At 67.6% G+C, this 25,476-nt stretch overlaps 2 protein-coding genes across 9 annotated transcripts; one reads left to right on the top strand and one right to left on the bottom strand.

Moving 5' to 3' along the window:
• The first annotated feature begins 63 nt into the window (after positions 1 to 63).
• PLPPR3 (phospholipid phosphatase related 3) lies at positions 64 to 7,270 on the top strand. Of its 3 annotated transcripts, none has more exons than XM_044753604.2 (8): positions 522 to 660; positions 990 to 1,110; positions 3,184 to 3,369; positions 3,450 to 3,591; positions 3,672 to 3,867; positions 3,962 to 4,019; positions 4,516 to 4,689; positions 5,001 to 7,270. In XM_044753604.2, exons 2-8 carry the CDS (start codon positions 1,036 to 1,038, stop codon positions 6,378 to 6,380), a joined length of 2,211 nt encoding a protein of 736 aa, XP_044609539.2. In that variant the 5' UTR covers positions 522 to 660; positions 990 to 1,035; the 3' UTR covers positions 6,381 to 7,270. The 3 variants fall into 3 exon arrangements, with proteins under 3 accessions (XP_044609537.2, XP_044609539.2, XP_044609538.2); XM_044753603.2 differs by having other exon boundaries at positions 546 to 660; positions 941 to 1,110; XM_044753602.2 differs by having other exon boundaries at positions 64 to 1,110.
• PTBP1 (polypyrimidine tract binding protein 1) lies at positions 6,778 to 17,920 on the bottom strand. 6 transcript variants are annotated; one of them, XM_014845686.3, is made up of 15 exons: positions 17,742 to 17,920; positions 15,141 to 15,171; positions 12,271 to 12,346; positions 11,896 to 12,068; positions 11,680 to 11,826; positions 11,426 to 11,596; positions 11,239 to 11,349; positions 10,983 to 11,157; positions 10,746 to 10,823; positions 9,957 to 10,102; positions 9,005 to 9,038; positions 8,520 to 8,612; positions 8,220 to 8,436; positions 8,021 to 8,098; positions 6,778 to 7,944 (listed from the first exon to the last, which is right to left on the bottom strand). In XM_014845686.3, exons 1-15 carry the CDS (start codon positions 17,747 to 17,749, stop codon positions 7,812 to 7,814), a joined length of 1,671 nt encoding a protein of 556 aa, XP_014701172.1. In that variant the 5' UTR covers positions 17,750 to 17,920; the 3' UTR covers positions 6,778 to 7,811. The 6 variants fall into 6 exon arrangements, with proteins under 6 accessions (XP_014701172.1, XP_014701174.1, XP_014701170.1 ...); XM_014845688.3 differs by having other exon boundaries at positions 10,746 to 10,802; positions 17,742 to 17,870; XM_014845684.3 differs by lacking the exon at positions 17,742 to 17,920 and adding an exon at positions 15,680 to 15,899.
• Positions 17,921 to 25,476: the final 7,556 nt, after the last annotated feature.

Raw genomic sequence — 25,476 nt, 5'->3', positions numbered from 1 at the left:
CCCGCCGCCCCCGCATCCCGGGCCGGCTGGGGGCCTGGCGAGCGGCCCGGAGCGGCCGAGCGGGGGGCGGGCGGGGACGCGGGGACGCGGGGCGGGCGGGCGCGGCCCCCCAGCCTCCTTTGTCTTCCGACCGCTCGGGCGCCCAGGGAGCTCGCCATGGAAACGCGCGCCGGCGGGCGGCGGGCACCGGGGCGGGGCGCGGGGACGCGCGGAGACGGGGCGGGACCCGGGGAGACCCCCGCGCCCCGCGCCGATGAGGCTCCCGCGGCCCATCCGGGAGGCCCGGGAGGGGAGGAGCCCGCGGACCCCGGTCCCGGCCCGCGCCCCCCGCAGACGGAGACCCCCGAGCCCCGGAGGCGGAGGAGGCACGAGCCGGGGAGGCGGGGACGGCGCGCCCGGGGCCCCGGCTGGAGACGGACGCGCGCGGCGGCCCCTTCGCTCCGAGACAAAGAGCCCCCGCCCCTCGCGCCGCGTCTAGGCCGGGCGGGCGCGGGGTCTCGGCGGCGGGGTCCCTCCCGCCTCCCCTCCCCCTCCGCCGCCCCCCGCCCCCCGCCCCCCGCCGCCTCCCCGCCCCCGCGGGGGAGGGGCCGCGCTTTGTGCTCGCGCCGCAGCCCCCGCCCGCCGCCGCCGCCAGCTCCGCCCTGCCCGCGCGGGCGCCAGGTGAGGGGCTGCGGCCGCGGGGCCCGACCCACCCGGGCCCCGGCCCCCCGTTCCCCGCGACGCCCCGACCCTGACGCGGCCCCGAGACCCCCGCGCCGGGCCGGCCCCGCCCTCTTCGCCGAGCCCCCTCCCGACCCCCCCATCCGGGGCGTGCGGGTGCCCGGCAGCCGGCCGGTTGGCCAGGGCCGCAGTGCGCGGGGGAGGCCGCGGCGACGCCCCCTCTCCAGCCTCAGTTTCCCCGAGAGGTTTTGGCGCATCCTCGCCCGCCCCTCCCCCGCAGGCGCCGGCACCGGGTCCCCCCGGGCTCAGTCTGCGGCCCCCTCCTCCAGCGCGGCTTTGTCCCCTCCGACCACGGCCTGTGGTGGCCGCGGCACCATGATCGCGACCAAGGAGAAGAATAAAATCCCCAAGGACAGCATGACGCTCCTGCCTTGCTTCTACTTCGTGGAGGTGAGCGGGGGTCGCGTGGGAGGGGGGGCGGGGCAGTGGCCTCGGTTCTGCTGGACCCCTTGGGGACCCCACGCTGAGGGACAGGGGCAGCCGCAGCAGGGGTCAGCCTGGGTCCGGGGCGCAGCCGGGTGCCCCGGGGTGGGAGTCAGAGAGGTTGGGCTCTGCAGGTCGAGTAGGAGTTCCCAAGGCCCACAAGGGTGTTCTGGGCTGTGGAGGCGACCTGGGGTGCAGGTCCGCAGGTCCCTGGAGGGGCTGGAGCAGGGGCTGGGGGCCCAGAGGGGCTGGGGGTGCAGCATGTTCCTCCATCACTTGGCTCTGAAGCCCCAGGGCCTGAGTTCAAGTCCCCCTCTGCTGGTTGTGGGCTGCGGCACTTCTAACCTTGGCGGGGACAGGCCGGACCCACGGTGACCACTTCACGAGTGTTTTAAAAATCAAAGGCCATAAGCGCAGCCGCCTGGCAATGCTGACGATGGCCCAGGGTGACAGCTCTCTGTCCTCGGAGGGCCAGCACCTGCCATAGTCCGCCTGAAGCCACGATCTCCCCCAGTGGACATGGGGGAAACTGCTGCAGTGAGGGGCCCGGGCAGGACACGGTGGAGCGGCGGCCCCCACACCCCGCGGCCGGCCGGTGCACAGGCTGGCTCAACTCAGGCCAGCCCTCCCTCCCCAACAGGCAGAAACTCTGATTATTGCTTAGATTTGCATTGAAATCCCCGTTACGATAGGTTAGGCAGCTCCCCCTGCCTCGGAAGTCCCCTCCCACTCCTCTCCCCTCAGGCTTGGGGTCAGGTCCAGCAGATGCCCATCTCTTCTGGCACCACCTATTAAAACACTAGTTTCTGCTTTTGGCTTTTTTTCCGGCAGAGATTAGAGCTCTTTGCTTTGATTTACATTGTCCCAGGAAAGGGAGTCCCTTCCTTTTTCACTGCTGCGTAGTACTCCAGCTCGGAGGCACCTTCCCCAGGCACTGGTCATTGGGGGCTTCTAGCCCCTTTGGCCTGTGTCACTGGGCACAGAGGGAGCTCGTCTGCAGGGGTGCCCGTTCGCCTCCAGGCGTGGCAGCACCAAGCGTCCGTGGCCTTTTGGATTTTGACCAACCCGATGGGCCCAAAACTGCATGCCAGCTCTCCTTGCCTTTCCCTTCTTGCGAGCGTTACGTTGACCTTCTACGAACGCACGTCTGTCCCAGATGCGTTGGCAGGACATCCGCGAGTGTCTGAATCATTTTCTTGGGTCCGATACGCTCTCGGGTCCCTAGCTTGCGGCTGAGGGTCTCTGGGGGTGATGAGAAGAGGCTGGGGGGCTTGAGGAGGTACCTACGGACCCTCCGGGGGTGGCGGGGGCCCCACCACCTCTCATGTCCTTTTGGGGCAGAGGACCCACCCTGAGGCTCGGAAAGCCGTGGGGGCGTCGACAGAGGGTCACAGGGAGCAGCCCAGCTCGGGGAGGGGGCACGACCAGGCTGTGCGGAAGGACAGGAGCACGAATGAGCGACACCACGGATTCAGGCATTCAGCTCAGCACCTGCCGTGGGCCCGATGCTGAGTGTAGGTTGGTGTCTGGGGGCGCAGAGTCCCAAGGAAATGAAGCAGCACAAGGCATGGAGAGACGGCGGCCCCGGGGGCCCCTCAGAGGAGGGCGAGGCACCAGAGGGAGGTCCAAGGGCGTCTGTTCCTCCTTGAGAGGAAAGGCCCAAAGGCAGGAATGTGTTTGCTGTTTCCAGGTTGTTCAAGACGCCAAGGGCGGCTGGAGAGCAGAAATGAATGAATGAGGTGGATGGGTGGGTGGGTGATGGATGGATGGGTGGGTGGGTGGGTGGGAGGATGATGGATGGGTAACTCGGTGGGTTGGTGAACGAATGCCTGGGTGCAGGAGTGGCTGAGACGGCCGGCTGGCTCTCTGGATGTTACACAGCGTGGCGGGTGGGTCACGGGATGGACGTGTGAGCTGACCAACGGGTGCACCGCAGCGTGCACAGGCAGACAGTGGCTGGATCAGGGGACGGGCCTAGATTCATGGACGGACGACCCGGTGAGCGAGCGTGGGGCGAGCTGGCCGGCCGTCTCCCCACAGCTGCCTATCGTGGCGTCGTCCATCGTGTCCCTGTACTTTCTGGAGCTGACCGATCTCTTCAAGCCGGCCAAGGTGGGCTTCCAGTGCTACGACCGCACGCTCTCCATGCCCTACGTGGAGACCAACGAGGAGCTCATCCCGCTGCTCATGCTCCTCAGTTTGGCCTTCGCCGCGCCCGCCGCGTCGGTGAGTCCTGGGCGCCCGGGGTCTGGGCTGGGGGGTGGGCGCCCCCGGCCGGGCCCGTCTGAGCGCCTCCCTGTCCGCAGATCATGGTGGGCGAGGCCCTGCTGTACTGCCTGCAGTCGCGGCTGTGGGGCCGCGGCGGGGGCCCGGGCGGGGCCGAGGGCAGCATCAGTGCCGGCGGCTGCAGCTTCAACTCCTTCCTGAGGCGCACGGTGCGCTTCGTGGGTGAGTGGCGGACGCGCCCCAGCCCCTCCCCGAGTCTGCCCGCGGGGCCCCTGCCCGGCCCTGACCCTCCCTCCCCGCAGGCGTCCACGTGTTCGGCCTGTGCGCCACGGCCCTGGTGACCGACGTCATCCAGCTGGCCACCGGCTACCACGCGCCCTTCTTCCTGACGGTCTGTGAGCCCAACTACACGCTGCTGGGCACGTCGTGCGACGCCAACCCCTACGTCACGCAGGACATCTGCTCCGGCCATGACGCCCACGCCATCCTGTCCGCACGGTGAGCCGCCCCGGCCCGGCCCGCTGAGCGCACGGGGAAACTGAGACACAGAGGGGTTCCCAGAGCCTGTGGGGCTCACGGACGCCTCTTACAGGAAGACGTTCCCGTCCCAGCACGCCACGCTGTCCGCCTTCGCCGCCGTCTACGTGTCGGTGAGTCTCGGCGAGGCCCCGCCCCCCCCCCGCCCCCCCCCCCGCCCCCCGACCCCCGCTCCCCGGCCACCCTGACCCGCCCCCCGCCCCCCCGACCCCCGCTCCCCGGCCACCCTGACCCGCCCGCCCGCCCCCCGCCCCCCGCCCCCCGACCCCCGCTCCCCGGCCACCCGGCCCCGCCCCCCGCCCCCCGCCCCCCGCTCCCCGGCCACCCTGACCCGCCCGCCCGCCCCCCGACCCCCGCTCCCCGGCCACCCTGACCCGCCCGCCCGCCCCCCGACCCCCGCTCCCCGGCCACCCGGCCCCGCCCCCCGCCCCCCGACCCCCGCTCCCCGGCCACCCGGCCCCGCCCCCCGCCCCCCGACCCCCGCTCCCCGGCCACCCTGACCCGCCCCCCGCCCCCCGACCCCCGCTCCCCGGCCACCCGGCCCCGCCCGCCCGCCCCCCGACCCCCGCTCCCCGGCCACCCTGACCCGCCCGCCCGCCCCGCCCACAGATGTACTTCAACTCGGTCATCTCGGACACCACCAAGCTGCTGAAGCCCGTCCTGGTGTTTGCCTTCGCCATTGCTGCGGGCGTGTGCGGCCTCACCCAGATCACGCAGTACCGCAGCCACCCCGTGGACGTGTACGCCGGCTTCCTCATCGGCGCTGGCATCGCCGCCTACCTGGTGAGGGGGCTGGGGGTGGGTGCAGGCGCGCGGAGGGACCCCTGGGGGGACGCGGCCTGGCCCTGCGCTGAGGCTCTGACCGGTCCTGTGCCCTGGACGCTGGAGTCAGAACCTCGTGGCGCAGACGCGCTCCATATGCAGAGCCAGCAGCATGAGGCCAGAGTTCGCCGGCTGGGAAAGACCGACGCCTCCCTCAGACCCCCAGCGAGGGCCAGGCCTCCCCCTTCGGACCCCCCAGGGCAAGTGTGTCAGCCAGTGGGGACCCTCGTCTCCGGCCCCCGCCTCATGCCCCGCCCGCGTCTCCTCCCCAGGCCTGCCACGCCGTGGGCAACTTCCAGGCGCCGCCCGCGGAGAAGCCGGTGGCCCCCGCGCCTGCTAAGGACGCGCTGCGGGCGCTGACCCAGCGGGGCCACGACTCAGTGTACCAGCAGAACAAGTCGGTGAGCACGGACGAGCTGGGCCCGCCCGGGCGGCTGGAGGGTGTGCCGCGGCCCGTGGCCCGCGAGAAGACCTCGCTGGGCAGTCTGAAGCGGGCCAGCGTGGATGTGGACCTGCTGGCCCCACGCAGCCCCATGGGCAAGGAGAGCATGGTGACCTTCAGCCACACGCTGCCCCGCGTGAGCACGCCCTCGCTCGATGACCCCGCGCGCCGCCACATGACCATCCACGTGCCGCTCGACGCCTCGCGCTCCAAGCAGCTCATCAGCGAGTGGAAGCAGAAGGCGCTGGAGGGCCGTGGCCTGGGGCTGCCCGACGAGGCCAGCCCGGCGCACCTGCGGGCGCCCGCCGAGCCCATGGCCGAGGAGGAGGAGGAGGAGGAGGAGGAGGAAGAGGAGGAGGAGGAAGAGGAGGAGGAGGAGGAGGATGGGGAGGAAGGGGGTCCCGCCCCACCCTCGCTCTACCCCACTGTCCAGGCGCGGCCGGGGCTGGGGCCGCGGGTCATCCTCCCGCCGCGGGCCGGGCCGCAGCCGCTGGTGCACATCCCCGAGGAGGGGGCGCAGGCGGCGGCCGGCTTGTCCCCCAAGAGCAGTGCTGCCGTGCGGGCCAAGTGGCTCATGATGGCCGAGAAGAGTGGGGCGGCCATGGTCGCGGCCCCCGCGCAGCCCCGCGTGGCCAACCCGCCCCGGCTGCTGCAGGTGATCGCCATGTCCAAGGCGCCGGGCGGGCCGGGCCCCAAGGCGGCCGAGACGGCCTCATCCTCCAGCGCCAGCTCCGACTCCTCCCAGTACCGGTCGCCGTCAGACCGCGACTCGGCCAGCATCGTCACCATTGACGCGCATGCGCCCCACCACCCCGTGGTGCACCTGTCCGCGGGTAACGGGCCCTGGGAGTGGAAGGCGGCGGGCGGCGGGGCTAAGGGGGCGGAGGGCGAGGGCAGCTACGAGCTGGGGGACCTGGCTCGCGGCTTCCGGGGCGGGCCCAAGCCGCCCGGCGTGTCCCCCGGCTCGTCCATCAGCGACGTGGACCAGGAGGAGCCACGCTTTGGTGCCGTGGCCACCGTCAACCTGGCCACGGGCGAGGGGCTGCCCCCGCTGGGCGCAGCCGACGGGGCGCTGGGGCCGGGCAGCCGCGAGTCGACCCTGCGGCGCAAAGCAGGCGGCCTGGCGCTGGGCGAGCGCGAGGCGGCAGGCGAGGCGGAGGCAGAGAGCTACTACCGCAAGATGCAGGTGGCCCGCAGGTTCAAGGACTGAGCGCAGCGGCCGCGGGGCCAAACGGGGCGGGGCAGCCGCATGGGGCGGGGTGGACGCGGGCGGGGCGGGACTTCGTGGCAGACAATAAAGGTCGATACTGGCGTCTGGCTCCTCAGTCATTTCGGTCCAAGGAACCCCGAGGGCAGCCCTGTGGTGGTACACGGGCCGGGGTCCCCAGCTCCACCTGCCTGGGGCGCACACTCGTTGTGGGGGGCGGGGCCCGTCGAGTGCACCGGGAGCTAGGGCAGTGCCGAGGTCCACACTGTGGGGCACGACCCCTGGCCCCACCTCCCAGCCCCCCCAGCTGCATGAGGACAGGAGACGAGGCTGAGAGACGGGAACTGGGTGCCCCCACGTGACCCTGCAGGGGCACAAGAACGAGCGGGACAAGGCAGGGTTGTTATAAAATTGCTTTAATTCCGTTCTCTCCGCATTACAAGCCGGCGGCGGGCGGTGGAGCGCGCCGAGCCCCCGTCACAATACTGACCTGTAATTGCTGTTATCAAAATATACATCTGTCACCATAAAAACCGCGATTGCTGCCCCTCGTCTCTGACAACAGGTATAAAAAATTATAAATATCTACACCCTTGTTCCACCCCATCTGGAAACGGGGCCCAGGTCCCCGGGCGGGGCGGCCAGCACGGGGTCCGCGCGCAGGGAGCCCCTTGGACCCGCGGGAACAGGTGAGGCGCGAAGGAGACGTTAAGACTCGAGGGCCGCGGCCCCACCGTCTGGGTCCCAGTGTCAGAGGCAGACAAAACAGAAAACTTTGGTCCAAAATTTGCAGGAAAAAGGAGACCCTGAAAGTCGGAGCGCGCCCGTCCTGGGACGAGGCCGGGCCTAAGGCGTCGGGAGGCCCTGCGGCCGTCACAGAAACACGAGTACAGTATACAGGTCACCACGAGGAGGAAGTTAGATACACTCATACCATTTTCATCATCTCGCTATAAAAAGTTACTTAAACTATGTCTTTTGCATATAAATGAAGAAAGATTAGCATATTTGGTCAACTGGAGAGATCGCTAGGCACAGGCGTGCGGCGCATCAAAGCACAAGATTAGGGAGCTGAAGGCGGCGGCCGGGGGCCATCGCACACGTGATTACACTGGGTTGGCCGCCACCGGGCACCCGGCCCTGCCCCACATCCGCCCCCGCGAGGCCCGCGGGGCGCGGGTTTAAGGCACAGGAGGGCCGCGGCGGCCCGCCGGCGGCAGAAGGCACGGGGCGGCGGGCGCGCTGTCCACTCGCCGAGCGAGGGCCGAGGCCGGCTCCCCAAAGGAATTAGATTTAATTTTTTTAAAAACAGGTAAACTGATTTCTCTTTAAAAAAATAAAATCTCTGGTCTTTTAAGGTCACTTCAGCTGCTTTTTAAAGTGGCTTTTCTGGAATGATGGAAGTGGTGGCGGCGCCCGCGGGGTCCTGGCGGCCTAGATGGTGGACTTGGAGAAAGAGACCCGCAGGTGGTGGTTCTCGCCCAGGTCGTGGTTGTGCAGGTCGATGAGCGCCTGGATCGCCTCCTCCACGGAGCCCATCTGGATCAGCGCCATCTTCCGGTCCTTCCTGCGGACGAGAGGCCGGCGGGCGTGAGCGGGGGGAGGAATCGGGGGAGGAGGACGTGGGGGGGCCTGGAACTCACTGGAAGAACTTGAACCCCTTGACGATCCCGCCGTTGCTGGAGAAGAGGATCTTGAGGTCGTCCTCGGATATGGAGGGCCTGCGGGGAGGGCGGCCCTGAGCGCGCGTCCAGGCCCCAAGGACCCGAGCGTCTGCGGCGCCCACCAGGCTGGACGCGCTCGGCCCCACACCCCCGCCCGCCATCGCGCCGCGGCACCTACGGGATGTTGGAGAGGTGCAGGGTGGCGGAGGGCGGGAAGATGTTCTGGAAGTTCTTGGAGCCCGGCTTCTTGAAGCGGTGCAGCGGCGAGCTGCCGTAGTCCTTGGTGAGGCCCTGGTCCTCCTGGCCCTCGCGGGGCAGCTGCACGTTCTGGTGCTTGGACAGCGTGATGCGCACCGGCTTCCCGTGCAGCTTGTGCCCGTTGAGGTGGCTCATGGCTGCGGGGGCGGGACACACATGGGACACGTGGCCCGAGGCCCCGGCCCACCGCCCGCCGCCCGCCCGCGGAGCCCGCGCTTACCCAGCTGGGCCTGGCTGCCGTCGGCCATCTGCACCAGCGCGTTCTCCTTCTTGTTGAAGAGGATCTTCACCCGCTGCACGTCGCCGTACACGCCTTCAAAAGCGCGGGGACAGGCCTGAGCCGCTGGCCCGCGCCGCCTCCCCGCCAGCCCCCGCACCCCGCACCCCGCACGGGGCTGGCTCTCCCCGCAGCTCTGCTTAAACTCTGCCTCGGGGACCTGCGTCTACCACGGGGACGTTACCAGGAGCGCGACCTTCAGCCACAAGTCCTAAACGCAGGACACGCCAACGGCCAGAGCCAGCACTACATGCTACCACACGCTGGCCTCTGCGGCATGCGGGCCACATGCGTCCACGGCGCCAGATACAAAACGCAACCGGGGCCGCCGCGCGCGACCGGGCCGCCGCGCACCCCGCACGGCTGGGCGGCCACAGTAACCTCCGTTAAACGCAAACAAGGTAATAAAAGTGTGAATGATAACATACCGAAAAGAATAAAGAGGCTTTGGGGTGTGACTCTCTTTAGAGGACAGCAGAGCAAGGCAGCGGAGGGACAGGGAAAGGGAGAGGTCAGGGAGCAGGAGCCATCGTCCACCGAGGAGGCAGGCGTGCAGGTTGATGGATGATGAAGTTGTCAGGATGTTAATATTCAAGGGCAGGTTGGTTCCGGAGAGCAGGGTTTGAGGGGGAATTTTGTTTTTATTTATTTATGGTTTTGTTTTGTTTCAAGCAACAACGGAAGCAGAAGAACCGTGCAGTCAGTTGGCAAAGAAATTCCGGATCAGGGCAAGAAAAAAAACCGGGAAAGGGGAAGGGGAGAAAAGAAAAAAGTAGCAAAAAACACAGGTCAGTAAATACATAAGAACCCGCAGTGTCCACAGTCAAGCTCCACACGCACACGGGCCCGGGGCCGCCACCGGGGACACCAGCGCCGGGGCCTCCTCGCCGCCGCGGGCCCTCACGCTCACACGAGCTCGGCGGGTCTGTTAGTGGCGGCTTTGCCGGAACCGCTAACACAGCCGGGCCGTGGCCGAGAAGTGAGAGGAGCGGTCAGACAGACAGAGGACAGTCTGAGAGCCTGGCTGCGCCCACCGCCCGGAGGGTACAGTTGGGAGCCCGTCACCGCACCCAGCTCGCCCCAGCCGGCTGGACGCCGAGCCACACGGGGTCGCGCCCTCCCTTCCTGAGGCTCATTGCCCTGGTGTCAGGATGGCTCCCGGGCGAGGAGCCTGCGACTCTGGGCGCCACAAGGTTAAACCTGACTTGAGGTGATGGAGACGGGAGACCGCACGCAAAGGGAAGGAGGACGCGGGAGCGACGCCAGCACAGAGGGACGCAGGGGACAGTGCCCTGCCCGGGCCGGGTGACGGGGCCCAGCCTGTCTGCCACCTGCACGGCCGCCCGCCCGTGTCCTGGGAGGACGCCTGGGGCCACGTACCTCGGGGTTCAGGTTGCTGACCAGCAGCACAGAGTTCCCGGCCCCAGCCAGGCCCGGGAGGGCGATCCTGCCCGCTGCTGCCGCTGCCGCTGCCGATGGGATGGCCAGGGGGGCCAGCGCCCCGTGCACGTTGGGGACAGAGAGGCCTGCAGAGGGAGGGAGGGAGGGATGCGGTGAGCAGCAGCCGGACGAGGGGCGCGGGTCCTGCCCGTCCTCATGCAAAGGAGCCGCGCAGAGGCGCCCGGCTGCTCACGGCCCTGCCTGGCCACCGGCCGCGCCATCCTCTCCTCGTGGCACAGCTCGTGCTGGGCCTGGACCTGTCTACATGCGCCAGACAGCACAGAAGCGCCAGCTCCGCGGATGCAGAATTGGGCCGCGGCCTCCGCCTCGTGCATGCAGACACCCGTCACCATGCAGACGACGGGCCGGCGCAACCAGCAGGCTCGACACTCACGCGGCGGCGCCGGCCCCCGAGAGGGGCGCGCAGGTGCCCGCCTGGGCATGCGCTCCGCTTACCGGGCCACTTAAACTCCTCTACTAGGGGCACATCCCTCCAACCACGCGGCTCGCCCCGCAGACGCTGAGGGAACAGACCAGAGACTGCAGGGTTAGCCCACTCTCTGCGCGGCCCTGGCCTGCGCCTGCCCTGTCCAGGCTCCTCGGGGACCCAGAGCCGCGCCCAGGAAGGTGGCTCCCCGGGGCTGCGCCACGTCAGCTGCCCGCGGAAGCAGAGCTACGGAGGAGTGTGGGCATGCAGACGGCTGTGGGGACGACCGGGTGTGTGAATACCTGCGGCTTGAGGAATGGCAAAGGTGGGAGGGAAACCAGCTCCTGCATACGGAGAGGCTGACATTATACCAGGCGCACCTAGAAATAAATGAGACGCTAATCACCGCTCCCACCGCCCAGGCCGCCGGGGCAGGGCGCGGGGCCGCGTCTGTGCTGGGCACCCCTGGGGCCTGGGCCCTGAGCCTGAGCTACATCCTCGCCCCCCACAAAGGCGTCCCAGGAGCCCAGGCGTCCTACCGAAGGCCGCGGCCATGGTCTGGTCCAGCGAGGGCTGGCTGTCACCCGAGGGCAGGTCGGGGCGCGTGTAGTCGCGGCTCTTGTCGTTGTTGTACTTGACGTTGAGGCTGGTGAGCTTGGAGAAGTCGATGCGCAGCGTGCAGCAGGCGTTATAGATGTTCTGGCCGTCCAGCGACTGCGGGGAGGGGCTGTGAGCGCTGCGCCGGGGGGAGGGGCGGGGAGGGCTGGGGGCAGGGCCTCGGGCGGGGGCACTCACCAGCTTGGCGTGCTGGGCGCTCACGGGCTCCGCGTACTGCAACAGCGCCTGGAACTGGTTGTTCTTGGTGAAGGTGATGATTTTCAGCACCGTGCCGAACTTGGAGAAGATCTGCGGGACAGACACGCTCGCCTCCGCCCGCCACGGCTGCCGCCCCCGCCCCAGCCGCGCCCCGCAGGTCACTCACCTGGTGGAGCACGTCCAGGGTCACCGGGTAGAACAGATTCTCCACGATGATCCTCAGCACCGGGCTCTGGCCGGCCATCGCCATCCCGGCGTCCACCGCGGCGGCCGAGGCGGCCAGGGCCAGATTTCCTGACTGGACCGAGTTCACGGCCTGCAGGGCTGCCTGGGCGCGCTGTGGGGGCACAGCTGTGAGCCGCGTGCCCGGGCCAACCCCCAGGCCGCCGGCCCGCCCACGCCCGCCGCCCTGGGCCGCACCGCCTGGTTGGGCGAGCTGTCGGTCTTGAGCTCCTTGTGGTTGGAGAACTGGATGTAGATGGGCTGGCCGCGCAGCACGGGCGTCACTGACGTGTAATAGTTCACCATGGTGTTGGCGGCCTCCTCCGTGTTCATCTCGATGAAGGCCTGCGGGTGGCGCAGGTGAGCCGGGCCCCCAGAGCCACCCCCAGCCGTCCCCCGGCACAGCGGCCGTACCTGGTTCTTCCCCTTCAGCATCAGGAGGTTGGTAACCTTCCCGAAGGGCAGCCCCAGAGAGATGACCTCGCCCTCGGTGACGTCGTTGGGCAGCTTGCGGATGTGGATGACGCGGGAGGGCACGCCTGCGCTCCTGCTGTCGCCCTTGAACTTCTTGCTGTCATTCCCGTTGGCTGAGGAGGAGCGTTCGTGAGGCACGGCGCCCCTGCCCGCCTTGGGGGCCCACGTCTGGTGTCCTTCCACCACCCCCACTCCCCAGGAAGCAGGGCGCTGTGTGAACTGGGGCACGAGGCCACGGGGGCCAGGGCTGATGCGCCACAAGCGAGTCCATCCCCACAGCACCTGGGGCCACGACCACACCGGACGGTGGGCTACCTGCGGAGGCCGAGCCGCTGCTCATGATAAAGGGTCCGTTGGTGACGCAGGCAGAGAAGAGCTCGTCGGATCCCCGCTGGAAGAGAAGAGGGCATGTTGGAACTGGGGGCACAGCCGCACCCACCCTCCTCTGGACCCCCAACCACATCCCGCGGCCTTCAGCTGAGCCCACCTGCCCACACAGCGCAGGTCCAGAGTCCCAGGACGCCCCCCTCCTTGCCAACCCGCCACAAGCATGGGGCCTTCCTAAGCAGGGGGCGGGAGTCCCGTCACCTGCAGGGACTGTGGGTGCCACCCCGCCTCCAGGTTGGGCACGGCCCCCCTGGGTCCACATGGGGGCCACGGCACAAGTGCCCATCACAAGGCTGAGCCCCACGAGGAACAAAGCCCCCTTGTCTGCCACAGCCGCGCGCTCAGCCGGAGGGCCTGCCCTATTTCCCAGCGGCTGAGGAAACCCGAGCCTGGGCCTTGGCGCTTTGCGAGACGCGAGGCCCGGCCCTGAGACCAGGGAGGTGACCAGCACGGCCGAGGGAAGCTCCCTGTGCCTTCTGACTGGCCCGCTTCTTTCCAGAGACGACTCGTTCACTGCTCGTCTCAACCTAATCGAATCAACTCCCCAGAGGCAGGCCCTGGGCTTGGAGAACGGGAGCACGAGCACCAGGAACGTGGGTGTAAGGAGCCCCCAGGCCTCCAGCCCACCGAGAACTAGGCCCCAAGGGCAGCCAGGATGGGGCCCCCACCCGGGGCCGCCCTGCCAGGGAAGCAGGACCCAAGTGACTCCTCCGACCACGTCCAGATGCGAACCCGACAGCCATGGAGGGGTCCCCGGCCCCCAGGAGCCCTCCGCTCCGCAGCAGGAAGAGGAAAGACCAGCCCTCCTGGGTCCTCAGCAGAACCCCCTGCGCCCTGGCCGAGCCTCAGCCTCCCCTCAGTGTCCCATCTCAAGGATGCCTTATCTTTGCCCTTCCCCCAAACGCCAACATACCTGCCTCTTACAAACAAGCAAAACCCTGCCTGCCTGGGTCCGTGTGGCCCCATCTCCTGCAGGCTGAGGGACCCTGGACCCCTGCCAGCCCTGCCCCCCCGGCAGGCAAGACCAACTGAAGAAGTCCAAAGAGAATAACAAACTACCCTTTGGGAGGAGGAGCAGGAACGAGCACGCCGACTGGGCAGGTCCCCAAACCAGGCCCCTGGCTGCGTTGAGTGCCTGCAGGGGGGCCAACTCTGCTCTGCTGGAGGCGTGGGCCTGAGACCAGGGCCAAGGTCAGGGTGTGGGGGGGCGCGGGGCAGAGCAACCACAGACCAGACTGCTCCCCGGGCTACAACGGCAGCGCTCAGAAGCAGCCACCGTCCTAATGCTGGGTTGTGGGTCCCGGGTCCTGAGGGCTCAGGAGGGACAGACGGAGGTGGCCCCCCCCGCAGAGCCCCTCTGACCCCGAGGGCAGGTGCAAGTCCTACAGAGTCCTCAGCAAAGCCCTTTCCTGTCTACACCCAGTCCCTGCCTTCCTCGGGCTCAGAGCTGGAGACGGCCCAGGCACCCCACACCTCAGGAACAGCGTCTGGCTCCTGACAGCGACGGCCAAGGCCCTGTTTCCTCACAGTGGTGGCATTCTTGGCCCTAATCGTGTTCCCATGGCAGGTGGCCTGGCACTCCCACAACTGCGGGCAACTCTCTGCCTGCTCGGCCGGCCCACTGCCCTGACACAGGCCGGGTCGGTGACACGGCCCCCCATAGGGGGGTGTGCACACACAGTGACAGTGACTCACAAGGACCAGCCCACTCGGGAGAATTGCGAGGCAGAACCCCGGGGCACGTGGGCCAGGCTGGCACTCGGGCATGCCTGTGCTGGGGACAGGGTGCCCGGCTCCGCACAGCACGGGGACCTCCCTTGTTGCCACAGCACAGCTCGTTCTGAACCAGGGGCAGGGACGACGGAGCCCAGGCCCCATGCTGCCCTCCTGCTGAGGGCCTTCGGGCACAGGGCTGTGCTTGCAGAGAGGGGCAAAGTCTCCTGGGGACGGGAGGGGACCGCTCCAGCTGGACACCAAGTGGGCCCCACGGCAGCCGGGAGGATTACATGTGAGCCAGGCGTTTCCACGATTGTCACAAGCGCCTTAGACGGAGGCCCCCTCCCCCAGCCGCCAGCCAACAAACAGGTTTTATCTGCAGAAGGACCAGACAGGCGGCGAGGACAGGAACCCCGTGGGGAAACTGAAACTCAGCCCAGGCCCCACAGCCGAGCTTCCAGAGACCAGCGGGACACCCAAGCCACCCCCAGCAGGCTCAGGGAACTCAGCCCCAGGAGGAGGACCCCAACCCCGGCCAGGACCCAGTCCCAAATCATTAACCAAGTGGCCAGCAGTGGCCACCAGAGCCCAGGACGACCAGCCTGCCCCTCGACCCTGCTCTCCCCGTGGGTACAGATGAGCGTGCTGAGCCGCACGCTGGAGCCCAGCACTTTCCCCTGCCTCTACCCGGAAACACTCCCTGGAATGTTCCAGAGCAAAACTCATCCTCAGCACCATCTCAAGCCGCCCCTAAGGTCCCAGGGCGCCACAGCCCCTCCAATCCCACCTCCCACTCCAGCCTCCTCACGGTGCAACTACATTCAACTTCCCAGTCTCCACCCGCAGCCCCTGGACCCCTGCTCAGCGCCCACTGCCCATCCCAACTCAAGGCTAAAAGAGCATTCACCGGGAAGGCCACCTGGCCCACCCTGCTGGGGACTCTCAGCCTGGACGCGAACACGCTGACGGGCAGAGAACGCTGCCGAGAGACTCGCCCGGCCTACACTCTCCACCTGAAGCAAAATGGGAAACCCGGAGCCGCGGCCAGCGAGCAACAAGGAAGCAGGGTCAGAAGCGCCTACCTTTGTACCAACTGCTATGTCTGGGACGATGCTGCGGAGAGAGAAGAGAAAACGGTTAGGCAGGTATGCGGCCGGCCCAGGTGTGGAGACCCGCCAAGCCGCCAGCGTGGGGTCCCCGGCTGCACGTGCCCCCCGGGCCCTCCTGGCGGGAAAGCTAAGGCAGAGAAGTGAGCCATCCATCTCAGCTCCACTTGAAAAGGAGCCACCATTGTCCTCCGCCCCTCCCTCCCAGCAGGACCCCAGGCCCCGCCTCCGGACGGTCCACAGACAAAGACACCCCTGCAAAGCCCCTGGGGCTCCCGCAGCCTGATGCTAAAGTCTGCTGCTCTGCTCTGCTTTCTAAACACTGGAAACCAGGGACCCTTCCAGCACAGGGAGGCAGGCCGGGGAGAGACCTGCGCACAGGCCCTGAGGTCAGAGCTCGGCCGGGGGGCACGAGGAGGGACTCAAGGTTCACAGAGGGGAAGCTCAGAGGAGAACGGGCAGCAAGGAGCAGCAGGTGAAACGGAAGATAAAACGCGCCCAAGTTACTCATCAACCTGGCTCCGCGTGACTGGACTTTCTCCTCCGCCGCCGCCGTGGGGCTCGGGCCCTCCTCAGGGCGGCAGGAGGAAGGCATGGCGCCTGCCCCCGGTTCCAGCCGCCCTGAGCCTGCACTGCACCGCGGCCACTCAGCGGGAGCCCCCGAGAGCTTCGACGTGGCAGATAGGAAGTGGCAAACTACCGAACAGAGTGACTCACAGACCGCCCGTCCAGGAAGGGAACTGAGTCAGCGGCGCCCCCCACCAGGTCACCTGGCTGCCCAGCCTGGTGGTCTGGTGACCAGAGCCTCCGTGATGTCACGCAGCGATGTCCCCCTCAGCCGGTGGGCCAGAGGAGGCTGGCCTTAGGCCGGGCACAGAGCCCTGGGGCAGCCGCCTGCACTGCTTCCCTGGGGGCCCCGAGCTCCTCTTCTGTCGCTCCTGCCCTCAGGAAACCAAGTCGACGGCCTGACGCCCTCGGGCATGGGGACACCAAGCCCTGCACCCCAGTCACGCCGCTGCCACCCTCCCCTGCTCGCAGGCACGCTCGCCCCGACCTCGGCCGCAGCGCCTTCCCCTCTGCCCTACGAAACAAAACCTCGTGGACTCGTGTCAGCAGACTTCTAAAGACCTCACTAAGCCAAGGAAGAACTCCCCAGAAAAACTGCAAGAATGAGAAACATGCAGCTGCCCCGACGGCTAAGCCGGGGCGGCTCTGCTTCCTGCTACCCGGGGGGCCTCCAAGCGGGAAGCGCTCTGCGCAAAGCGGCCTTACTGCAAACGGTTTGCAAACCTGCGCCAGAGGCCGCCCAGGTGACCGCCACCCCGCCCCGGGGAGGCCGCGCGGCCTGGCCGCCCCATCTGCGGGCGGAACGCCCCCCGGACCCCGGACGCCCCTTCAGGGAGCAGCCCGAGCGCCAGCGCTCGACCGGACGGCCAGGAACACGCTCCCGCCGGGCCGAGCACCCTCTCCAGGGCCCCCGCGGCCCGCCGGCTTGGGCAGGGGCGCGGCGGCGGCGTCCAAGCCGAAAAGCAAGGCGCACCCCGAGAAGATCATGTTCCTCCTGCTGCAGCAACTTTTCTAAAGGGCTGGACTCGACTCAGCCCCAAACCTATCATTTCAAACCCGAGCCGCACGAGGCACGTGACCCCCGGGCACGAGAGCCACACCCCCCCACCCCGGGGGTCGGGCCGGGGAGGGCGCGCACCGCCCGGTCGGAAGAAACCGGAGCCGCCTCCGGAACCTCCCAACTTCCCGGGACTCGGCGCGCGCCCCTCCCCCTCGGGCAGGCTGCAAGGACCGGCCGCCGCCGGGACCGAGGCCCCTGCACCGCCGCCACCTCCCCGCGCGCGACACTGTAGCCACCACGCGGATACTTTGTAGCGCGGCGCCGACACTGTGTCGCCGCGCCCGCCTCCCTCCCTCTCCACCCGCCGCTCTGGGCTCCGCGAGCGCCGGCCGGGCCCCCGCCCCCGGCGGGAACAAAGGGGCGGCGGGCGGGGGCGAGCGGGGTCCGCGCCCTTCCGGGAGGAGGCGGCGTCTCCGGCCGCGCCCCGGCCCGCGGCGGGCGAGGGGGGGCCGGGGGCAGAGTCCGCGCGGCGGGAAAGGCCGCGCACGCGCACCAGACGCCCGGCGGGGGCGCGCGGAGCTGCGCACGCGCGCGCGGGGGGCGGACGGGGAGCGGGAAGGGCCACGCGGGGCGCGCGCAGAGAGAACTGGGGGCCCACAGGGCCACAGCAGGGGCGCGAAAGGGGGGACGGGGCACCGGAAGGGCCACACGGGGCGCGCGGGGACCGGACGGGAAGCGAGGAAGGCCGCGCGGCCGCCGCGTGCGCCCGGGATGGGTCGCGCGCAGGCCGGAAACGGACTGGGCCGGGCCCAGTCGTCCCCCCGTGGCCCCGGCCGCCGTACCCCGCGCCCCGCGCGCGCCCAGGCCGGCGTGGGGAGGCACCAAAGGCGCCCGCGGGCCGGGACAGCGACGGAGCGGCGCGCGGGCCGTCGCCCCGAGGGGCCCGGGCGGCGGCGAGGGGCCGGCGGGCGCGCGAGGAGGCGGCGGGGAGCGCGGCCGGCACGACTCACCCGTCCATTGCACACCGAGGAGACCCGCGGGGGACGGAGTGGAGGCGCCGGAATAGCAGGAACCGACCCAACGGCTCCGAGTTATAGACTCACAAAATGGCGGAGACGCCCGAACACGTCCCCCGCGCGCCCTGCCCATTGGCTCCCGCCGCGGGGAGGGGCGGGGCCAGCTCCGCGGGCCGCCGCCGGCGCCTCCCACTGGCTAAGAAACCGCTCAGGGGGTGGGGCCAAGGGGAACGCCGGGCGGTCATTGGAGGCGGCGGCCGTCCATCAGGCCTCCAGGCGGAAACGGCCCGTGGAGTCGGGGGAGGGGAGGCCAGACGGGGCCACGTGACGGCGCCTGAGCCCGTGAGCCAGCCGCCCTCCTGCGCGGGGCTCGCGGGAGAAGCCATCTTGAGAGCGGGTACGTGGCGAGGCGGGAGGCGGGAAGCGTGCTTCCCCCAGGCTGCCGCCATCTTGCAAACGGGCAGGGGCCGCCCACCCCCGGCCTGAGGGCGAAGGGAGGCGCGCCGCCATGTTGGGGTCGGGCAGGAAACCTCTGGGGCTCCATCTTGTTTGAGGGCACGTGGCCGGAAAGTCTGATTGGAACTGAGACCGGGTGCCTGGTCGGCGCGCGGGGAGCGGGGCGGCCGCTGACCGCCGTGTCCGCCGCTCCCGCCGAGCCTGCGGGCCGCTCGCCGGCTGGGGGGAGGAGGGAACTGAAGCCTGGGCGTGCGGTGGGCTTGCCGTGCACACGGGGAAACTGAGGCTCGGGCGCGCGGTGGACCTGCCCACCGTGCACACGGGGAAACTGAGGCCCGGGCGCGCAGTGGATCTGCCCGTGCACGCGGGGAAACTGAGGCCCGGGCGCGCAGTGGACCTGCCCTGCATGCGGGGAAACTGAGGCCCCGGGTGCAGAGTGGGCCTGCCTTGCACTTGGGGAAACTGAGGCCCAGGCTCACAGAGCGGGGCCCCGCCACCATGGCCGCGCAGGACGGGCGCGTCTCCACCCCAGCAGAAGGGGGACCCCTAACGTGTTCCGAGAGCACTGGTTGCAAGAAGAGTTGAACAGGGCTGCGGGTCACAGGGGTGCCCCTTGGGGAGGCGACGGGAAACCAGGGCCAGCCGCGTGTGGGGAGCGCGGGGCGGGCGGCAGACGCGGCCGGGAGGTTTGGGAAGCCTCTTGGAGGCGGAGGCTCAGGACCAGCGGCGTCCGTGACCGGCGTCTGCTGCACGTCAGGGCCGCACAGGGGGTTCCTAACCGGCCCCCGCCTCGAGGTGGGCAGACGCGGGGCTTCTCGGTCCCCCGAGTCGAGGGGAGGCGGTGCGCCGTCCCCCCCCCACCAGGGCGGGTTTCATTTCCAGCCTCAGGCCTGGACGCGCCCGGGGATTAGGGGCGGCCGCCGCCTCCGGGGAGGCCTCGCGCCCTGCGGTCCGCCGCCGGCTCTGGAAGCCCCGCCTCGCTAATGAGGAATGTCCCGGTGGATCTGGGAGAATCCCCGACGCATTCCCGCGGATTTGCTCCCTCCGGGGCTCCCGTCCCAGCTCCGCCCTGGGTCCCACGGAGCCAGCTGCTCTCCCTCCTCCTCCTCCTCCTCCTCCTCCTCCTCCTCGGTCACTGGCGCCGGGGAGGGAGGGGGCCATGGGAGCCTCACAGCCGGAGGGAGAAGAGGGGGTGGCGACACTGATGGAGCCTCCACCGGTCCCAGCACGTCAACCGTCAGAATCGTGTTAAAACCCACTTCTGATAACGACCCTCTCCGGCCACCTATCTTGCTCAGAGTAAAAACCAGGTCGACCTTGCAGCCCAGCAGGCCCCCACCACGGCCCCCCCGTGTGCTTCCCGACCTCATTCACGCAGCCCTCCTCTGCACAGCCGTTCTCTTCTGGAAAGTTCTTCCCTAGACCTGCACAACTTCCTACCTTCACGTCCCCGCTCTGGGGCCTTTGCACAAAGACCCCCTCATCAGAACAGCCTCCGCAATGGACGGCTCCCTCTAAAACGGTTCGTTCCCACAACCCGCTGGAGCTTCTGGGTGTAAATTGGAGGTCAGGACAGGGTCAGGTAGAAAACTAGCAGGGCAGCCGAGAAGCCAGGAACAGCAATGTCCGCGGCTGAGACGAAGTCCCTCTGCTGTCTCGGGCAAGCCCCCGAATCTGGCTGGACACTGGCCGCCCTGATCAGACCCACCCTGATTCCCACCGTCAGAAGCACCACAGACACCAGGGGACATAACATGGCACAGATTCGTCCTCTCCCAGCTCTGGGGGGCCAGACGCTGGAAATCCAGGTGTCTCAGGGCCGCGCTCCCTCCGGAGGCTCCAGGGAGGGTCCCTCCTGCCTCTCAGCTTCTGGGGGCTCCAGGCGACCTGGGCTTGCAGCCGCGTCCCCCCAGCCTGCGCCTCCATCGTCACAAGGCCGTCTCCTCCCTCTGTCCCTTCTCCCCGTGTTTCTAAAGGGGACATTTGTCCCTGGGTTTAGGGCCACGCGGACACTCCAGGGCGATGTCGTCTCAAGACCCCTAATCACGCCTGCAAAGGCCCTTTTCCAAGCATCGTGCTCACAGGTTTGGGGACTGGGATGTGGATGAGTTGTTTTGGAGGCCCCCAGTCCGCCCACGACACCGTCTGAAGCCGGGACCCCAACAATGGGCTGCCAGCAGGCCCTTCGTGATGCCGGGCCGGGTCTGGGGAGCCCCCGGCATTCACGGTTAGATGGCACCCCGAGTCCCAGAGGAGCCAACCGCCCCCCCCACCCCCGCCCGCCAGCTGCCACCTCATCAATGATTCAGGGCGAGCCGAGCCGCCGGCTCACCTTGCCATTGTCTGAGAAGTTTGAAAGCGATACTGTCCCCCTGTCCCTGGAGGAGCGAGGGGGCGTGCGGGGTGGCCTGGTGCGGGTCCTGCTGCTGGGCCTCGTTCCTCTTCTCGGATCTGATGGTGGTGGAGGATGGTGCCTCAGTTTACCCCTCTCCCTCACCCCCCCCCCCGCCGTCTCCCTGTGGGCCCCCCCACGTTTCAGCGTTTCAGTTGGAGATGCCTGAATAGTTTTGGAATATTTGTTCTCCTGTTTGTTAATTCATTGCCCTGATTACAAAAGCAATGGGGGGTGTGGGCCTGAGCGAGTGGCTCCACACCCCCCTCCCCGCCTCTGACCCATTTTCCAGATTTCTGTTGGACTGAGCTGGGGGCGGCGGATGGAGAAGGCCGTCCCCTCCCCGGGCTGCATGGCCCCGGGCCTCCTGGGACTCAGGGCCAAACCGAATGGCCTGAGAATATTCGAGTCAGAACTGCCTCCCGCCCACTGTGGCCGCCTGCTGTGGCCGGCTGACCCCCCAGCCCCCAGGGGGACCCCGTCCCTGCCAGATGGGGGAGGAGGTCCCCAAGGTCCAGCCCCTGGATTGTCCTGTCACCTCTCAAGGGTCTTCTCACCCCAGGCGCCCATCCCCCGCTCAGCTCCCCCTCCCCCAGGCCCTGGGGCAGCGCCTGGTCTTATCTGTCCAGACCCTCGGAAGGAACCCACCCTGGCCCCAGGCCCTGCCCAGCGCTCTCAAGGTCCCCCCCCAGGGCCACCCCACCCCCAGCCCAGGCAGATCCCCCATCCTGTCCGCAGTGTGGGAGCTGGGACGGCCCCTCCCTCCACGCCTTCCTGTTTAACCCTTTCATTCTGAGTAGGAAATACTATCATTTCCTTTTCCAAGACCAGAGAGGTTGAGTGAGCGTTCTGGCCCCAGCTTGACCCAGCGGCTCTGCCTCTGTGTGTGTGTGTGTGTGTGTGCACGCGCGGGTCCCAGTGAGGGCGGACGTGCGGACGGGCAGCACAGAGCTGCCGCCTGACCCAGCAACTCCAATCCCCGCTCCGTGACCCAGAGAACTGAAAACACGCACGGACACGTGTCCACTGCGGCATGACTCACGACAGCCAAAGCTGGACACGTGTCCACCCACACACGTGTCCATCCACACGCTGGAACACGACGCAGCCGTGAAGAGGAGCGAGGCCCTGACACGGCTTCACGTGGACGGACCTGAACACACAACGCTCAGGGAGAGAAGCAGAAGCAGAAGGACACACGGCGTGTGACCCCATGGACGGGAAACATCCAGAACAGGCAGATCCACAGACAGAGAGCGGGCTTGTGGGGGCCGGGAGTTGGTGGGGGGTGACCACCGATGTCAGGCATTTCTTTCCCGGTGGTGAAATGTTCTAAAATTGATTGTAGTGATGTTTGCACAACGCCCTGAATGTACTGAAAAGCACTGAATTGTACCGTCTACACGGCGAGCTGCATGGTATGTGAATTACATTTAATAAAGCTGTTTTGAAGAAATCGCTGAGACGAAGGGTGGAAATGCCAAGCGCAGGCGAGGACGGGGCAGGCGGAACTGGAGACGCCCCTGGTGGCAGGGACGGTCCGGCCGCCTTGGAATCCACTCAGCAGCTTCTCGTGAACTTGCCCGTTTACCTCGTCTGAGCAGAGGGGCTCGAGCTCCCGCGTGTTTACCCAAGAGAAACGTGGGGAAAACAGTCAACAAGAGCCTTGACAGAAATCTCCACGGCAGCTTTTTTGGAAAAAAACCTAACAGACAAACCCTGGAAAGAACCGAGGCGCTTGCCAACCACAGAACAGAGACATCGTTTGTGGTGAGGTCACACAGTGGAATACTACGCAGCAAAGAAAAAGAACAGCTGCTCACAGCAACGGGAAAGAAGCCGACACATGAACAGACGCTGTGGGATTCCAGGTGAATGAGGCTCTCGATGGGGCAAAACCCACGGATGGTGCTGGAACCCGGGCCGGGGCACTCTGGCGAGTCAGTGGCCAAGAAGGGTGGAGGGCACCGCTGGGGACCTGGGGACGTTCTCTCGATCTGAGGACTCATGGCACGTTCCGTTTGCAAACTGCTGCATAATTGGGGCACCTCCACGGACGCGGAATTAGCACTGACCCCCCGCTCCTGCGGGAAATACAGGGTCAGGGTCCCGCGAGCCTGCAGTCACCATATTTCCATCCGCCCGTCAATCCGTCGTCTGTGTCACGTGCGTTCCTGCGTAAGACATCTCATTTCCTGTATATTGTCCATCCGCGAGCCTCGAACCCACGGCCAGCGGCGCTTAACTCACACCTGACGGACGCCGTGTCCGCACGCATCTCCTCCCAGAGGTGCATCGCGGCCACCTCGTGCTCAGGGACCCTGGCCGGCACCTCAGCGCGACCCCGGGGGCCACATACACGGCGGAATCACCCACAAAAAGCACCAGATGAAAACACGCGGCACCGAATAAGCCACGAAAAGGACCCTGGTGTCCACGCCGAGCGGCTTCAGAAGGCGACGTCGCCTGGTTCCGCCACGGGCGCCTCGGGCGGCTCCTTTCCGCTGGAATGACCCCGAGAGCGACAGAGCATCCACTTAGGATGCGTTTTGCAAGTGTATAAACACGCTTCACAAATACATTTGCAAATAGATACAAACTGACTTCAACGGGCGGTGGAATCGCAAACACAGGGTCTGCGAATAACCAGAATCTGCTGCCGTTTGGATCTGCAATAAAGGGGTCGCTGGCCGCCTGATGGTTTCAAGGAAATAAAAGGACCAGATTCTCGGGGCTGGCGGCCACCCCGCCCCGAGGCCCCAGGATCGTTTCATGGCCGGGGGAAGTCCCATCGGCCGGGCCGGAGCGAACGGCTGCTTCTCTGCGCTCCTTTTTGCTGGGCTTCCTCCCAGGAGCCAGACGTCCGCCTCCTCTGATCCAAGGCCCCTGGCGGTTTCTCCGGCCCCGCGTGCGTGGGCGGCTGCGGCCGGCGGCCGACACAGAGCTGAGGTCCGGCCACACCGCAGGTCATCTCGCTGCTGTTGGACGTGTGTGTCAGGGCGACGGGACAGAGGATGGAGCGGGGGCCGGAGGGAGGACCCAGGAGAGCTTCCTGGAGGAGGCGTGTCTGTGGGGTCCCAAAGGGGTGAGCGGAGGGGACGGCAGCCTAGGGCCGTGGAGGGTCTTGGAGGCGTGGCCGGGCTGGACAAGCCACGCGGTGGGGCCACCCTCTGTCGCGGCCGAGGGAACGTCCCGGGGGGCACAGGGCACTGGAGCTGCCCATCGAGGGGATGAGCGTCCAGCCCGGCTCAGGGTGGGCCTGGAAAAAGCAGAGCAGCCGTGGGCGCCGACGGGGTCGCGCGTGTTTGTGGGGAAAGTGGAGGAAATGAAGAGAACGGTGAACCCCGGATTCAGGACCCCTCACTCCTGGGAGTCGGGGGGCGAGACTCTGGCCACTGACCTCTGACTTCTCGGTCTGCGCGGTTGGTCCCCTTCTGCTCCGCGTGCGCGTGTCTGAAGTATTTAAAACAGGCAACAAAGGAATGAATTTTGTAACAGGTTTTAGGGAGAAATAATTTGTGTATCACAATTCAGCAGCTTATATTGTGCAATTGGATGGTTTCCAGTAACAACATTGTGCAACCATCTCCCTAATTCCGGAACATTCCGTCACCCCAAAAAGCAGCCCCGTCCCCATCAGCATCCCCCCCACCCCCTCCCCAGCCCCTGGCCCCCACGAGCCCGCTCGCTGTCTGTGGATCGGCCTGTTCTGGACGTTTCATGTCAATGGGGTCACACGCCGTGTGTCCTTCTGTGTCTGCTTCTCTCCCTGAGCGTCGTGTGTGCAGGTTCGTCCACGTGCAGCCGTGTCAGGGCCTCGCTCCTCTTCACGGCTGCGTGATATTCCAGCATGTGGACGGACACGTGTGTGGATCCGTCGCCCATCCATGGACGCTCGGTTGTGTCCACGTTTCGGCTGCTGTGAACACGCATGTGCGGGTTTCGTGTGCACGTGGCTTCTGTTGCTCCTGGACAAACGCCGTCACTAGTTTCCCGCAGCCGCAGACGCTTCCTCCCTCTCGGTGCCGGAGGCTGGACGTCCGAGGTCCCGGGGTCGGCAGGGCCGGTTCCCGCTGAGCCCCATCTCCCCCACGTGTGGACGGCCAGCCCCCGTGTCCTCAGTGTGTGTCCTCGTCCTCGTCTCCCGTCTGTAAGGACGCCGTACGGGACTCCGTCCCCCCGAGGCCCTCGGTGCAGCAGGTCACCTCCGTAAAACCCGTTTCCAGGAAGGTCCCCTCAGGGGTCCTAGGGGTCAGTGACAGAATCAGCCCACGACGGACACCCAGCCCTGGAGCCGCCCGCCACCCTTTGAGGGGCCCCCGGCCTGTTGTCCGTGGCGGCCACCCGTTCACGTCCCCACCGGCCGCGTCGAGGGCTCCAATTTCTCCACGTCTCCCCCCATCTGTCTGTACTGGTGAATTTCCTCAGTTTCCCCTGATGTCCTCGTCTGTCCCGGGACGCCATCGGGACGGTTCCTGTGACGTCCCTCGCATGGGCGCCCGGGGACATCGGAAGAGGCACTGGGCAGGAGTGGGCAGGACGCCCTCCCTGGGGTCCATCTCCTGTTTTCTCAGGACCCACTGAAGGGCAATAGGGTATCGGGAGGAAGACCTCTGGGGGTATGTGCCCTGTCGTCCACGTGGCTCCTCGCTGCTGGGGGTCCCTGACCTCCTGGTGGGGGCTGCTTGGGCCCCTACGTTGGGGTCCCCCCTCCACACCGTCCTCAGGAGGGGCCACCATGTGCAGCCCACGCGGACGGTGGGCCAGGGGTCTTTCTGTCAAGCTGGTGGTGGAGCCTCAGACCCCGGGCCCTAAAGGCCTATGGTCACGTCAGGACTCGGCCGGGCCCTGGGTGTGCGGGGACGACGGAGACGGACTCAC

This window comes from Equus asinus, chromosome 20 (assembly GCF_041296235.1).
Source record: "Equus asinus isolate D_3611 breed Donkey chromosome 20, EquAss-T2T_v2, whole genome shotgun sequence".
NCBI lineage: Eukaryota > Metazoa > Chordata > Mammalia > Perissodactyla > Equidae > Equus > Equus asinus.
The sequence above is the reverse complement of the archived record's forward strand: the minus strand, read 5'-3'. Positions and strand labels throughout refer to the sequence as shown.